The sequence below is a fragment of the Coturnix japonica genome, chromosome 6, assembly GCF_001577835.2.
Source record: "Coturnix japonica isolate 7356 chromosome 6, Coturnix japonica 2.1, whole genome shotgun sequence".
Taxonomy (NCBI): Eukaryota; Metazoa; Chordata; class Aves; order Galliformes; family Phasianidae; genus Coturnix; species Coturnix japonica.
In genome coordinates this window covers 15715240-15730256 of record NC_029521.1, presented here as the reverse complement: position 1 = coordinate 15730256, position 15017 = coordinate 15715240, and the positions used below count along the sequence as shown (strand labels likewise).

The window sequence follows — 15017 nt, the reverse complement described above, 5'->3', positions numbered from 1 at the left end:
GATTAGCAGGAAAAGTGGGGACTACCTCATTGGTGTTATGAAGAGAGTTTAGTCCCCAAAAGTAATAACTCCTTTACAATTGTACACGTGCTTGTTTGTAGAATTCAGCCTGTGTAGTAGGGCATGTTTTAATGAAGGCATATGAGCTTTTTGTTGGCACACGTATGTGGAGGGAAAGCAAAGTCGGTACCTGCCTGGGGCAGAGGTAAGGAACACTTGCTGATGGAAAAGCTGTTATTTATCATTATCAACTGCCCATTTTCTCCCTCTTAGTCAGAGGGAGGCAAGTTTTATGGCCTTCCTGTAACCAGTCTGTTCCAGAGCATTTCTCCCTCGAGGTTAATATAATTAGCAGGCATTCTCTGTTGAGTTTCAGTAATTCATGTTTACTACCTGGGACTCTTAAGAAACTGGTAATGTCCCGAAGTGGACTATTATTGTGTATGTGAAATGTCTGTAAGTACTGTGAACCTTTGTATTCACAACAGGAGTGGCATGTTTAGGCTGTTCTAGCTGACTCCTAAAGCTTCACAGAAGGAAAATTTAACTGGTAGCGCAGATCTGTGGGCTGTAACAGAAATGTAGCAAGAGGTGTGTGGGGCTGCATCTTAGCTTCCAAAGAGTCTGCTTGCATTACAAAACACAGCTCAGTGATAAATGTTGGCTAGGACTGGCAGTTTTTTCCAGATATTCTGCAAGTTTCTGTTTACCTATAAGTGCAGCTGTTGGTCTGCTGTACTTTGTGATCAGTGCTCATGGGTGTGACTTTGTAATTTGTTGAAATTGGTAGTGATGATAGTAATGTCATTCTTGGCTGTATGCGAAGGAAGAGGGCTGCAGTGCATTGTATTGTGTGCAAGATTGCTTCTTGGTGTCACAAGATGCTATTCAGATTCTGCTGAAAAAGTTCTTTTAGACATTGCTGTGGAGGCTGTATGTGTCCTATTTAAGTGCCGCCCTGTGTAAAAATATCCCTCACCCAGTTTCAGAGGGAAGCCAGGCATCCCATTTTCATAGTTGGATATTAGAATGTTCATTGAACCTGTGGTTCTCCTATTTTTAATATAGAGTGAAGCATTTCCTAGGAAGGGCCTGTTCTTAAAATTCACTGTCTGACTCCTATCTTGGATGTATTTCTTCTGCATGAACACCATTACTCTGCCTTGCAATTAGGAAACGTGAGTGGGAGGGCAGGAAGTGATTTTCCTTCTATGCTTTATTTCAAATCCAAAAAACATGAACCTTGGTCTCTGACCTTCGTTCTGAGTCTTGAATTGGAGATTTGTGCACAGATGATGAACTGTTTCAGGTCTGTCCTTCAGATTCTTCCTCATATGAATTGTGGATTTTGTGTGTGTGTTTTTTTTGTTGTTGTTTGTTTGCTTGTTTTGGGCTTTTTTGTTTTGTTTTGTTTTTTTTTTTTAAACTTCTGTAGACTATGAAAAAATTCAGCTCCCCAACCCCGCTGTCAGTGACAAACTGTGCAGAAAATACCATAAGATGGAAGGCAAGGAAGGACTGTGACCTCATTCCTAACTAACCGACCTTCCAGGGTGTTCTTCTGTGCTGGATACCTTACAGGGAAACACATTATCAGGATAAAAAAGGCTGCTGTTTCTTTTGGAAATTATGTATCTAACCATAACAGGTGCCTTGAGTTGTATATCCTCAGACATTGTCTGCTCCCAAAAGCACTGCTTTCTAAGACTTGACTTGATTAGGTATATTAATTTTTTCCTCAAGGTACAAATGGAGCAGGATCCAGCTGTCAAGGACCCCCTGCCCTTAAATTCGGTATTAACTATAAAATGGTAATAGGTGCTCTCATTTAAAACTTCCTCTTAAAATTAAGATATTTTAGCTCTAAGTTGAACAACTTCTATTTATCTTAGCCATCGCAGCGGTACTTATCATGCTACTTAACTTAAAAAGCTCTTTTTTTTTCTTTTTTTTTTTCCCTATCTCTTCCCTCTCTCTCCTGTTTGGTTTTAAGAATTGAAGAAGCAAGTGCAGACCTGAGGAAGCAAGTGGTTAGGTTAGAAGAAGAACTGGACCAAGAACGAAAGAAATACACAATGCTGGAGATAAAACTGAGGAATTCTGAGCGTGCACGGGAAGACGCAGAGAAGAGGAATCATCTCCTGCAGAAGGAAATGGAAGAGTTTTTTTCAACATTAGGATGTTTAACTGGTGGGAGTCAAAGTGCTAAAGTTCCCAAATAGAACAACCTGATGTACGTCACAGAAAACTCTATTTCTGGCAAATCCAGTGAAAATGTACATTTTGTTACGTTACGCTCATGTATCATGGGTAACTCTGCAGTAATTGTGCTCTCAGTGACATGTGCTCTGTTGTCTTTTCATGTTCTGTAATATTAGGGCCAGCTGGGAAAAGACTGCTAAACGTAATGCTTGAACGTTTAGATTTCAGATTGCCAAGAAAGAGTGGACACAGTTTCTATCCACAGGTCAAAAGGTTCTGGTCTCCATTGCTGTACTCGTTGCGTTTTTGGATTCCCTGCACCTTCCTTTTGCTGGGTCAGGGACAATGCAGAGGCATGGAAGATGGGTGAGACCTGGGAGAACCACAGTTCCAGAAAGTCACCATGTTCAGCGTGACTTAGCATATGGATTGAAAATAAGGTTTTTTCCTCCCTGCTCTCTACATAAAGTTTGTTCAGATTTCTCATTGCTGAAAGTGGCATTATTTTATCAAACTGCTTTGAAAACAGTGTCTACAGAACAGCTGAAGATACTGGAAATGTTGACAGTTTCACTACATTATCCCTTAGGTACCAAACAGTTCCACTGCCTCACAAAAATATGACTTATTAAAGCATATGTTTTTAACAACCAGATTGGCCACAGAACCACACTGGAACTTTAAACATGCACGTTTTGCCCTAGGTTACTTATTTTTACTTTGAGCCAAAAATAGGGCAGCATTAGCGGCAAGAAAAAAGAAATCTCACATGAATTGATATGTAGTGATCAGACATCAATGTAAGAAAAGGAAAATTCTTATTATAGTCAAAACACATCCAGTCAATGTGGATATTTTAACTTGAATAGCAAAACTACTGTAAGAGAAATGAATGCAGTTAGTATTGGAGAAGGGAAAGGGTGGGATCTATCTTTAACTGTCACAGGAGAGCAGCAGTTGATTCTTTTCGGTTACAAGAAAGTTTATGGGGATATGAGAGAATAGAAGGAGGAGTGCAAACAATCCAGTAGCCTAAGTTCACTATTTCTACAAAAAGAACATACACTATTAGAATGAAGCTGTAATTCCAGTATTTACCTGTCAGGGCTCACTTCCCTTCGAGGGACTGACTGACTTATTGGGGAAGTTCTGCATAACATTTGGAGTGCCCCGAAGTCATACAGAACTTGCTCACAGAACACTGTTTCACCAGATCCATCTTTAGGTGATTTGCCAGCCCCTGCACTCACTCCATTGTTTGCCCTCTTTTGGCAGGAATCTTTGACAGCTGATGCAGCTTAGGAGTCTCAAAGGAGAATGATTTTAACAAAAAGTGCCATGACCACATGAACTGAGTAGGAGCTGGTTCAGACTGCAGTGAAGGTGCTCGCTTCATTTAACTATTTAAAAAGAAAAATAACCTTGCTTTATTTTCTTGCTAGCAAAGAATATAACTCATTATCTGGCGATAACCTTGGAATGGGCTTTTTGCAGTGCCAGCAGACTGCACACCTTCTTTCTCTGCTGCTGTTCTACCTATCTCACTGATGGCTGAACAGAAGTTAACTTGTTTCTGCCTTACTGTAGGGATTCTCCTTTCTACAGAAATGTAAACCATTTTAAGCCAGCAAAAAGAAACACGTTAGCCTCATATTTCCTGGTTACAGCAAGTTGAGCAAAGCAGTGAAATATAACTAAACTGTTTGGGTATTTCAGAACAGTTTCCAAGCATGTCCAACTGCACTGATTTTTTACTACCCCGTGGTGAAGCACTGTGGCCCAACCCTGACTGTTAGCAAGAGCAGCCTGCCACCTGCAGGCAGCAGCATCAACCTTAACAACCTCCCACACCCCCCTTCTTGTATTACTAAACGAGCACCACCACAGATCACATTCTTCCAGGGTACTACTGCTGGGCACAACTCCTCACTAGCTTACAGGGTCACAGCTGAGCCTGCAAACAAGACAGTGGCTTGTTCAAAACTATTAAGATGCACAAAGCATGAGGAGCAATTCCTGCAATAATTAATCTCAGCTGGAACATCAAAGTGGCGTTAGGCAGCATGAGGTCTAATGACAGTGCTCAAAAATAAACCTCAGTGTCAAAGTAAAGCCTGTGCTAGGCTGTAAATAACTCTGCAATTAAAATACCAGGCTGGTAAAAGTGACAGCTTGTACTACCAGAGGCATTCAAGCCAAAGTAGCAGCAATCAGGCTATTTTTGTACCTTCTTTTATTCTTACCCCAACATGGGTACTTTTCATTATATCTAACATCCTGACAGCCTACATCCCCATAAACAATTCATACTGCATTACCTTCTTGCATTACACTTGCATTACGTTTCAAGTGCAGACTAGTCTCTTTAATTCCAGGACACTACAATACTAACTGAGACATGCTGATTGAGAGCCTAAAAACAAATATGCAATGCAAGTAGAAGAACTAAACAAGACTACTCTTTAGTTTTCTTAGTGTTCTTTAAGCACTCAGAGTCCAGACAACTGTTATCTACAGTCAGTGTGAGGAACAAACCCACCTATCCCAAGTCTTCAGCTTCAAGAGAAGATCACTTACTAGCTGTGTTGCATTCTCCATGATCTAGCAGCCAGAATAAAATTAGTTCTTGTCAGTTTCACAGAGCAAACTATCTACTGACAGTAATTAATGGAACTAACCTTCAGGTGACTGTTGTGCTCCAGAAATATGTATTCCTGTTCTTCTGAAGTAATAGATCTCAGGTCATTTTGAAGATGATCCTCTGCAGAAACAGGCTGCAAGAAGTTGCAGTGTACCCTGTTCTTGCTAAAATGCACCTCGGCAGGAAGCAAACTCTAAAGCATGGCAAGAGACATGTAACGTTCATCTCCTCTCATGAGCAATTCTGCAAGAAATGAGGATAGGCTCATGCTGTTGGACATAACCCCGTGGATCACCATGTCCTTATTTGAGGAGGTTAATACTCTCTTCAGTGACAGCCTGTTTCCACGCTCTTCCCACCACTTCATTTGCCTATCTCACAGATCTAAGCACATCCCTATTTTACATTTAGCTTCTTCCAGACCCCTTCTACCACCACCAATTAAACTGAAGCCTTAGCAGCAGTTGACAGGTTTGCTAGTCCTAAAAAGACACAGACTCAGGTAGCTTCCTGGCCTGGAACATCCCTTCCTACATTATGCAGATAAAAAAATAAAGTTTAAAAAAAAAAACAACAACAACAACAAAAAAAAACCACACTTCATTAAAAGAACCCCAACATAAGCACATACTTGAAAAAAATAAATCCAAAGCCAAATATTCCAGAAAAATAACAATTTCTATGGCTCTCCATGATATTTCTAATATGAAAAAAAAAAGGAGTAATGCTAACTTACTGAATGATCCATGTTTGCCAAAGAGGTCTATACAAGCCAGCAGCTCTATGGAGAGTTTCAGCTTTAGGTCTATGAGCCAGAAATACTGTCCAAGATGATAAAAAATGAAGCTAATACAGCCAAGTTCCTGACCAGAGCTAGGACTGTGTCAAGCCTTGCTCTATATTCATGTTACTTAGAAGCAGCATCACTTTATGCTAATGCAGACAAATAAAAAAGAGCATCTCTGAGCCTCACCATTTTCCTAGAAGAACACCCCCTGAAGAGCTGCTCCAGGGAAAGGAAGCGGGCTGCACTATACTGCACACATCTGCAGCACCTTTGCCTCAAAAACGCGATGCAGACAACACAGCAGCATGCAGCCAAACACAACTTGAGGGCATTGTGAGTCTTCATTTAAAGGAACTCACGGAGCCTGCTGGAAATGAAGGTAATGAAATAAACACTGGTCGTGATACCAGTACAGGAAGCAGTCCCGTCACCCAGATTTGCTCTCCAGTAAAAGCCCTTCAAAAGTCAGGTATCTTAAAGCTTCTCAGGCAAACAGTTTTGAGGAGTTCTTTTCCTAAAGGCCCAGGCCCTGTGCCTTCACACACGGGAAGGGCTGTGTCTTACCTCTTTCTACCATAAAAGGGCCCAGCAGCTTCATTACCAGGAGGGCAGGCAGACTGCAGCTGGTAGCAAAGAAGCAAGTATGAAGGACATCCAGCATTTTTTTTGCCTACAGATGAGCTCAGACACAGAAGAGAACATAAACACCCTTTAAAACATTTCTCAGGAAAGACCAATGCTAATACAACTCCAGCTGCAGTCTTACTGTCAAGTCCATGCTTGTCATTCCAGCCTAGCAATGAAAAAACACTAAATGCATAGTGGTCAAGCTTTTTTTTTTTTTTTTTTTTTTTCCTTTTTTATTTAAAATATCATTATAACCAATGAACATACTAGATAACAATGTATACATTCCAGTGGTGCACATGTAACGAACTATGGTATGAGCAATTGAAAAAACCACAATGCTTTCAGTAATGCCCCACCAACAGCTTATTTGGAGGGAATAAAGGAAAAACAGGAAAGGTATCAAAATGCGGGGAAGAAAAAAAAAATAGCTCTCCCAATATTTTTCATGATCCATCTTCCCCTTGGTATCTCCTCTGGGATAAAAGAAAACCAAGAATATAATTTAAAAGGGGCAGAAGGAATGATCACAATCATTAAGGTGTTTTTTTTTTTTTCCTTTCTCAACTCTAGTAATAAAAGTTAAAGCACTCTCAAAAATAGACTAGATATTGGGCCTACAAAAGTAATTCATCTGTACGCAAAGCTTACAAAGAATTATTCCTTTTGCAAAATGTTAAGGATGAGCTGACATTACTAGTAAGCTACATTTACCTACAAAACCAGACTACAATAATAAAATCACCAATTTACAGCTAACACAGTATTCTAGATGTATATTATTGTACACAAGCTATATATTACACATGAAGATCTTACGTGAAATATATAAGAAACATAACTACTTGTATTGTCTCAACATTGGCCAAAAGGTTCATTTTTCTGAAGGAAGTGTATTTGTTTATTTCACATTCAGTGTAGTTCCAATAGCAAGGGTTAGCTTTGCTTACTGAGAAACGTAGATGGTTTGTGTGAGGTAGATCAAGAAAACCTTGCTTAAAATTGTAACAGCGAAAGTGGAAACAATATCATCTGATTTATAACACATCTATAAAAAAGAGAGATCTGGGTTAGGGAGTAAAAGAGATCAACTAAAATATCACTTTAATCCAGTGCCCATAACTAAAGATAAACAAAACAAATTGAAAATTAAGGTAGGCAGTTGAGTCTCATCACAGATTTCCATTAAAACTGTTTCTAATCCTGTACAGACTGCTCTCTTTCAGCTCCAGTCCTTAAACTACATCCGGACAGGTGAACCGAAAATTTAACAGGCAAATGAAATACAGCAAGGTGAACAAGCTGCTGTTAAGAGCAAATACTGGATTCCTGGTTGGGCAGGGTTTATCTACCTGTACTAGCTCTTTGACCATCCTTATGCAATGTTGGGATTAATGCCATATGTATTAATCCTGAAGCATTAGAAATATAAAATGTCAGTCAAAGTGCTGAGTTTTTACCTTCTAACAGAATAGACTTTATATTCAGATGAGCAGTTATCCATAAAACAAGCCCACGTCAATAACATTCTGCTTGTAGTCTGAAACAGCAGAGGGCGCTATTGCCACAACCATCTCATTTACAGATCACTACAACCTCTTAAATTCACACATATGTGATTCTGTGTGTGCGTGGAGCAGAAAGGCTTACTAACCTTATTAACCTTATCTTTGTATCTAGCTGGAATTCTCACTCAGAAGATACTGCTATACATACACTGAAGTAAGATTGTTCTAAACCAAAACCCCAAGCTGCACAGTGCCTGCACAGGGAGAAGTGCCATGTCTCTTCCGATTAGCTGAAGGAGTGAAGAAGAGGTGGCCTGGTCAGTCAGGCTGCTCTAAGGTTGTTCAGCTGATGCTCTGGCAGTCCAGCTTCCCCCTCACACACACTAGCACACACCAGTCCCAATTCTTATCCCATTGTCTAGCCTCAACAAATGACATGAGGCATCAAAGGACATCATAGAGTAGAAGTACCGCACACAGTAACAGTATTCATCTTACCCGCACCCCCCACCTTTCCATCTATTTAAAAACCCTGAGGAACCTACTTCTGCAAAGGGAGAGGTTTTTTTTAGAACCAGCCACAGCTCTGGCCACAGGAGGTGGGAATTATTGTTATTACTGCCCAACTTTTAAGCTCACCTGACATGAAATCAGACACAGCACACTGTAATTCAATCCCTACCAACTCCAATGGGTTGGAATGGCCCTAGAAGTAGAACATTGCATGCACTTTAGTAAAGCCTGTTGTCATGAAAGATTTTGAAATCATCTACTAAAGCTTAACGTTTCAGTAATAAAAGTTACAGTGTATTAGATAGCATATTAGCTGGCAATAGAACATACAAAAACAATTGCACTCAACTCCTTTGTTTGCTGTCTGTGGCAGTGTACAATTCTCTCTGAAGTCACTTCATATTTCAAGAAATAAAAAGAGATGAGACTTCATGTCTATTGTTGCAATGACTTGGTTACTGAGAATCTGAATCACCGGTCTCTTAAACTTGCCTAAAATGCAATCGACTGGAAGAAAAACAGAAAGTAACACTGCTATGAAGAAGATGCTAGAAGTAGACTACAGGTTCCAGCATCCAGTGCTCTGACCTTAGTGAAATAATCCCTTTAAACATGGCTCGCTTCATTCTGCGACAGGTTGCAGAGGACAGTCCCAGCCATTCATCAACACTACCTTAAAAGAAAAGAAAAACTCAATTCTCCTTAAGAGATTATGAGCAAAATGAAGTTACTGTCAATTGCTTGCTGTGTGGTAATAATAGACACAGCCTGTTTATGTTGAAAGAAAAAATAATGGTCAGATTCACTTAATATGCATTTTAAAGCAATTTTTCTTCAGGACATTGGAAAGTGATAGCAACAGTTACTCTAAAGGTTCCAAATATTTCAGGCATCACTGCAATATGAGGGGGTCCACAATCAATTGAAATAGGGATTATATTTAACAAATCCCATTGTTTATAGCATCTTCTGGAATCTGGAGTTGATTTTGTCGGTCTTAATTCATATTCCAGGTTCACCCTTACATAGCAAAGTAGTACTGTTCTGTGACCAAAAATTTTGGCTTAATACTCATCTTAAACTTCAATTAAAAATAATAATAGTAATAATTACAAAATAGACTGTTCTATTCATCTCTGTTGAAATCGAGCAGATTTTCTATGTTCCAGTGTGAGAAAAATCCAAATAAGACCTGCCTATTCTGAGATAGATAATATACAATTTGGCAGGAACCCCTAAAAATATTTGCCTTAACAAATGTGGCTTAGAAAGGCAATATTGAAATATTCCGTACAAATAAGGAAACTAAAACGACACACACAGATAGCACTTACCAGTGGTCTATAGCCAGGCCAGGGAAACAAATGTGCAGTTTATCAATTCAGTCATCTTTGAGACATTCCCACTCCTTGAATCCTGCCTTTTTTCATTCAAAGCCATGTTAGATATTGAAAGCTTTGCTGTCACTTGTATTTTTCTGAAACTTTGCTGCAAGGACGAATTTCCCTCTTCCCACTCTAACCACAAAAGAGACTCAACCCAACAAAGTGAAGAAACCGCACTGAAGAGCGTCAGTCATTCTCGGATGACCTTTGTAGCCCAGTCACATAATTTGCTTCCACTCTGTGCCTGGAAAGACTTCTGTAATTTTCATGCTCGTTTTGGTGAGCATTACTAATTTTAATTCCTCTTTACATTCTAATTCACTACACAAACAATGCGTCTACACATGACACTTGATTACACAGCCTAGCTTCACTATGAATCTGCATTTTCCAAAGGAATAAATTCTGAATGATTGTTTAACTCATACATAAACTGAAGTCAGTTGTACATAAATCATTCTGTAAATATAAAATGTAAACAGTTAAAATACTTCTGTGAGGAGCAGCACCATTTTACATGACTATTTAGAAACTGTTCTTCATATTTCGATATAACTTTTGTTTAAAAATCGTATTGAAACCTGGAGCTTAAGTGCTGAAAACTACTGCAGATCAATGACTTAAAATGAGCCATTATTAAGATTTCTGCTACACTGGTCTCATGGTGAAATGAAAGAGATGTATATTAATTTATACAGCACTATTTCTCCCTCCTTTAGATGGCATGTATTGCTCACGTAATGCATTAGCTACAGGAATCCTGAGGTTCTTCTACCACTTCATGGTTTTTAGCAATCAGTTACTTCTGGTGGAGAAAGAATAGCTGAAGTTTTGCCCCTACTGCATTCACATCCTTTCCTCTTCTCCCCTGAAAGCACTCAGCTGTGCAGACAAAAGTAGTAAGAAACTAAACTCCCAAGAACCATATACTACGTGGAAGTATAGCTACAGCATGTTGCTTTCCCTGTTGGCAGTCTAGATGTCCTGGATACACCTTTGTTTTGTGTACAAAAACAGGCTACAAGCTAGAAGTAAACAGTTTATTTGCATTGTAATGTATTATTCATGAAATATCCTCTTGTTTTATGGTGATCACGAGATTTGGCATGCCACAATTGTGCAGAAGACACCACATCCCTTTGTTAGGTTAGATATTTCTGCAGCCTTGAAGATAGGCTTTGCTTCCTTAAGATCATAAAACTATTCAAATGAAGTTACTTTACAAAGGACCGTGTACTGTTTCTCTAGAAAAAATCAGTAATTGTTGCTTTTACTTGAGTATTACAGGCAAGTGGCCAAAATGAAAGAGCATGTTATTCACTGCCAGCACCACAGCAGCATGCTCCAAAAAGCCTACAGCTGTCTGCACCCAACTCTCTCTCCCCTTCCAGCTCAATATGGACGTATGACCAAGCATAAAACTTTGAAGGATATCATGAACAAAACATTTGGAATAAATTCTAAATTTAAAAAAAAATTGAAAACCTATAAAATCTTAAATAATACATGATATGGTAATGACCACAACATTAATATGTGCTTTGATAAAATAAATCTTACAAATTCAGTAAAAAAAGATCAGCAGCATAATAGTAAAGCAAATATGCAGATTTCAAAACCACAATAAAAATTATCAGGTTTAATATTTTACAGTTAATTACAGCAAAAAAAGTGGCTGCTTTAAACACAACTTACAGTTTAAAATTACAGCACTTTATGATGAATTCTATGATTATTTTTGAAAAAACACTCAAAAATACCACCAAATTTTAAAGGTGCCCTATTAACGACTAAAAGGAACCCCCTCCCACCCCCCAAAAGACCAAGTAGTCATCTACAGCAACCCAGAGGTCCAGCTGAGGTTTCTAGACTGCTGTCTGTATCAGAGGCCAATGTTGGATCTGTTGACATTGAAGATACATCATTGACAGATGACGACGAAGATGGATGCTGAGAGCCATTGATCATTGCTGCACCTGTGCTATGAGAAACAAAACAGCAAATCAGTTGCAGATAAGTTGCGTGGCTCAGCACTTGCATTAGTCTGTCTCTTTCTAACAGCCACTACTTCTCCCTGTTTTGGCAAGTCTGAAGACAGGCATCTCAAACAACTGTCAACATAAATAAAATCCACAAGTCATACAAATGTGGTGCTTTATGAATGCTATGGTAAGAACCACAAAACTCACATGACATGACACCTGTCTAATTACAGTAAATGCTCGTGACTGAAGGTTAAAAATCACAAAGATAACAGCATACAAACCCAGGGCTAAGATATCCTACTACATGTTGAGAACTGAATCAGACAATATCTGCATATTTTGGAAAAGGAAATGGCCCATTTTTTCATCAGATCCTCCCACTTAGTCTGGGAAATGGCAAGCAGCCATCTGCACTGCATACAGCCAGTATTAGATATGCTGCAGTTCAAAGCCAAGATATCAGTAAACTCTGAGGAGAGTCAGTAGCAGCAGCTCAGTCTTGCCATCTTGCTAGAAATCCTGTTTCATTACTTAATAGATACAAGTAGTGGTTATATCTTTATGTGATACTGCACCAGCTACAGATTACACATCTAACCAGACTATAGCAGTGGAGTACATTCCAAGTACTCTACAGAGTACATCCTGAGATCTTTATAGAGGATTGAAATGAAGCATCAATAATAGAGGAATTTATCAGACTAATAAAAAGAGATATTCCACCAAATGATGCCAACTCCACATTCCATTCAATTAAGCACAAACTCAAATAGAATTCTAGAGATTATCAGTCATTCAAGGGCTGCATTTTTGAGCCAGGTTATAGTTGGTATCTTGAATAGCTTTACACTCTCTGGACCTACAACTGTATGTAGTTTTGTACTGTGCTATTATTGTAACCAACCTAAAGGGGCTGGCTGCCCACGTATAACCCCATTCTTGGTTCTTTCCTCCAGGTCCATGACTTCCTTGTATATCAATTCTGCAAATGAAGGCAAATAAGGCAGAAAATTGAATTAAAAAAAAAAAAAAGAAATTGACAGTTTATCTCCCATTAAATGCACATCTAATTTTCTTAGTTCTGTTACTGTTTAGATTAAGTTTTGAACAACAAGCTGTAGACTACAGAATAGTCAAGTGGTATGATAATGTACAGTTCTCTTCTGCTGGAGCTACAGTGGCCTGGCACTCTCAAGAACACACTGACATTGGTCTCAGACTTCTGTCCAGACAGTCTAGGGACCTGAGGCTAAACTGAGTCTTAATGACAACTCTGTTTTTATCATTGCATTCTTTGGTTTAGAAGAATCAGATCAGCAGTCTTCAAAGGACCGTGCAGGCTGTTCTATAGAGGAAGTTCCTTTGTCATTAATTCATTCTCATCTTTAAAAAGCCCTTTCACACACTTATTTTTTTCATAATTTATTCTGTCTGAAGATCTGAAAATAATTCAGTACTCTTACAATTTAAACTTCCCTTTTCCTCTCATCGGTATTTGCCTGAAGAAAGTAACTGACCAAGATACTCTTGGCAAGCAGTAGATTTTATAGCCCTGTGTCATTATCAGCCAACGCAATGAAACTGTCAAAAATATTCCATTAAATATTTTTCCTCCTTTTTAAAAAGCTGGCTATACCAGAAAGGCTATACCAATCTGATATTTCTTGCTAAACATTTTCAGTACGAAGTATTACATCAGTCAGTGAACTACATTCTTGCTGAAAGTAGACTCAGTGTTACCAATAATCCTTTTAAAACACATGAAGCACAAAGAACTAAATGAAGTATATGAGATATGCAAGCAAACATCCTAAATAAAAGCACCTTGGTTATAAGTGAGAATGGTTATGGTCTAAGGCACTTAAATGCATCTTGGAGACAGGCTCTCAAGAGCTAACTAGCATGTGGCCTTGCACTGGGAGAGCTACATGCCTGCTCTAAGCTCAGTGAACAACAGAATTATCAATTCAGGCTTTTGTTCTGCCTTTCACTTAGGCATAACCAGTACCAATTCTGGAACACACTAAATCCTCTGATACGTTAAATCATATGAAGGATGGCAATGGTCCAAAGGAAGGCATTATTTCAGTGTTGTCAACACTGTAATAACTAGGCTATGCAAAAGAGTTATACGTTTTAGGGCAATTAAATATTGTACCCTTACAGTAACTCATTTACTTAAATAAACAATTCTAACAAAAGTAATACATGCTTTCTTTCTAAAGAACTGTAAGGGCACACTATAATCTGAATCATTAAAAGCAGTTAAAACTAATCTCCATAGGTCTTTAAAGCACAGTGGCTGTATCTTAGTTCTTAAAGTCAAAGGGGTACAGAAGATTATAGCAAGGTTGTGGATTACAATACATCAAATACCAACAGATGCAGAGGCAGATGGCATTTTTTCATAGCACCAGGGCCTTTGCAGTAGAACATTTTTTTAGAAGCAGTTTCCAAATGAAACGAAAGCTTTACATTCAAAGATATTCCCCTTGTTCTTTGCGAGTATAAAGAAAAACCAGATACAAAACCAGTGCTGAAATCTAAAGCTCACAGTCTCAGAAGTAATCCTTATGTCATACTCTGACACTTCAGCTCCAGCTACTTTCTCAGGACAAAACCACTGCTATCTCCCACATGAGCTACAATCTCACTATCTTGCCCACTACTAGCACTCCTTATGGTTTCCCTTTTCTGTACAAATAATGCTAAACACACTAATGTTCAGACTTGCATGCTCCAACTCATTCATCCCTTTTCACCCATACGACTTTTGTCCAGAAGTGTTTCCCTTTCTAAAAATGCTGCTTTACCATTTATGAAAGGCAATTCAAATGAGTAGGCCTACAGCTGAGTGACCTTCATCTCCCTACAAAGACTCTTCACCTTTACAGAAAATGTTTCCTGTCCTGACAACCAAGAGGTTGTAAAGCACTGATCTATTCCCTTGCCATTCCAAGCAGTTTAAGTATATACTATTACATTACTCAGAATCTTAGTAACAGTAAACCTAGGAGCCCATCAACATTAAAAACCTTTAGGATATGCAAAAGGATCATTCTCACCTTTCCATTCTTCTATTGTGTGCTCCCTCTCATCTAACTGCTTATCTGGTATCTTTGGTGGAGGCTGGAAAACAGAACTAACTCATGATAAAGCAGTCAAAGGGGACAGACAAGCACAATTAATGAAAAATGGAAATAAGATATTCAGAATAAGAACCTGATTTAAAAATACCGTATTTACATAATCAAATAATCTCTCATACACGGTTCATTTTCTAGATGCTGCTTTGTGTTTTCAACTTGTTCTAGTTAGCTCATTTGTGAATGTTAGTGTAAAAATTAAAACAAAAACTGAAAGGGCTGG

The 15017-nt window shown here is 38.7% G+C and overlaps 2 protein-coding genes across 9 annotated transcripts in view; one reads left to right on the top strand and one right to left on the bottom strand.

Moving 5' to 3' along the window:
* Positions 1-2690, top strand: part of ARHGAP22 (Rho GTPase activating protein 22) — a 118384-nt gene extending 115694 nt beyond the window's left edge. For all 8 annotated transcript variants that reach the window (XM_032445609.1, XM_032445610.1, XM_015866665.2 and 5 more), the window contains one exon: positions 1994-2690. In XM_032445609.1, coding sequence (XP_032301500.1) covers positions 1994-2222 — 229 coding nt within the window. In that variant the 3' untranslated portion in view covers positions 2223-2690. The remainder of the gene's footprint in view (positions 1-1993) is intronic.
* A 7999-nt stretch (positions 2691-10689) lies between these two features.
* MAPK8 (mitogen-activated protein kinase 8) overlaps positions 10690-15017 on the bottom strand; it is a 41671-nt gene continuing 37343 nt past the window's right edge. The window contains exons 10-12 of the mRNA XM_015866672.2: positions 14714-14777; positions 12553-12630; positions 10690-11639 (exon numbers count right to left, since the gene is read on the bottom strand). Of these exons, the coding sequence (XP_015722158.1) occupies positions 11494-11639; positions 12553-12630; positions 14714-14777 (288 nt within the window). The 3' untranslated portion in view covers positions 10690-11493. The remainder of the gene's footprint in view (positions 11640-12552; positions 12631-14713; positions 14778-15017) is intronic.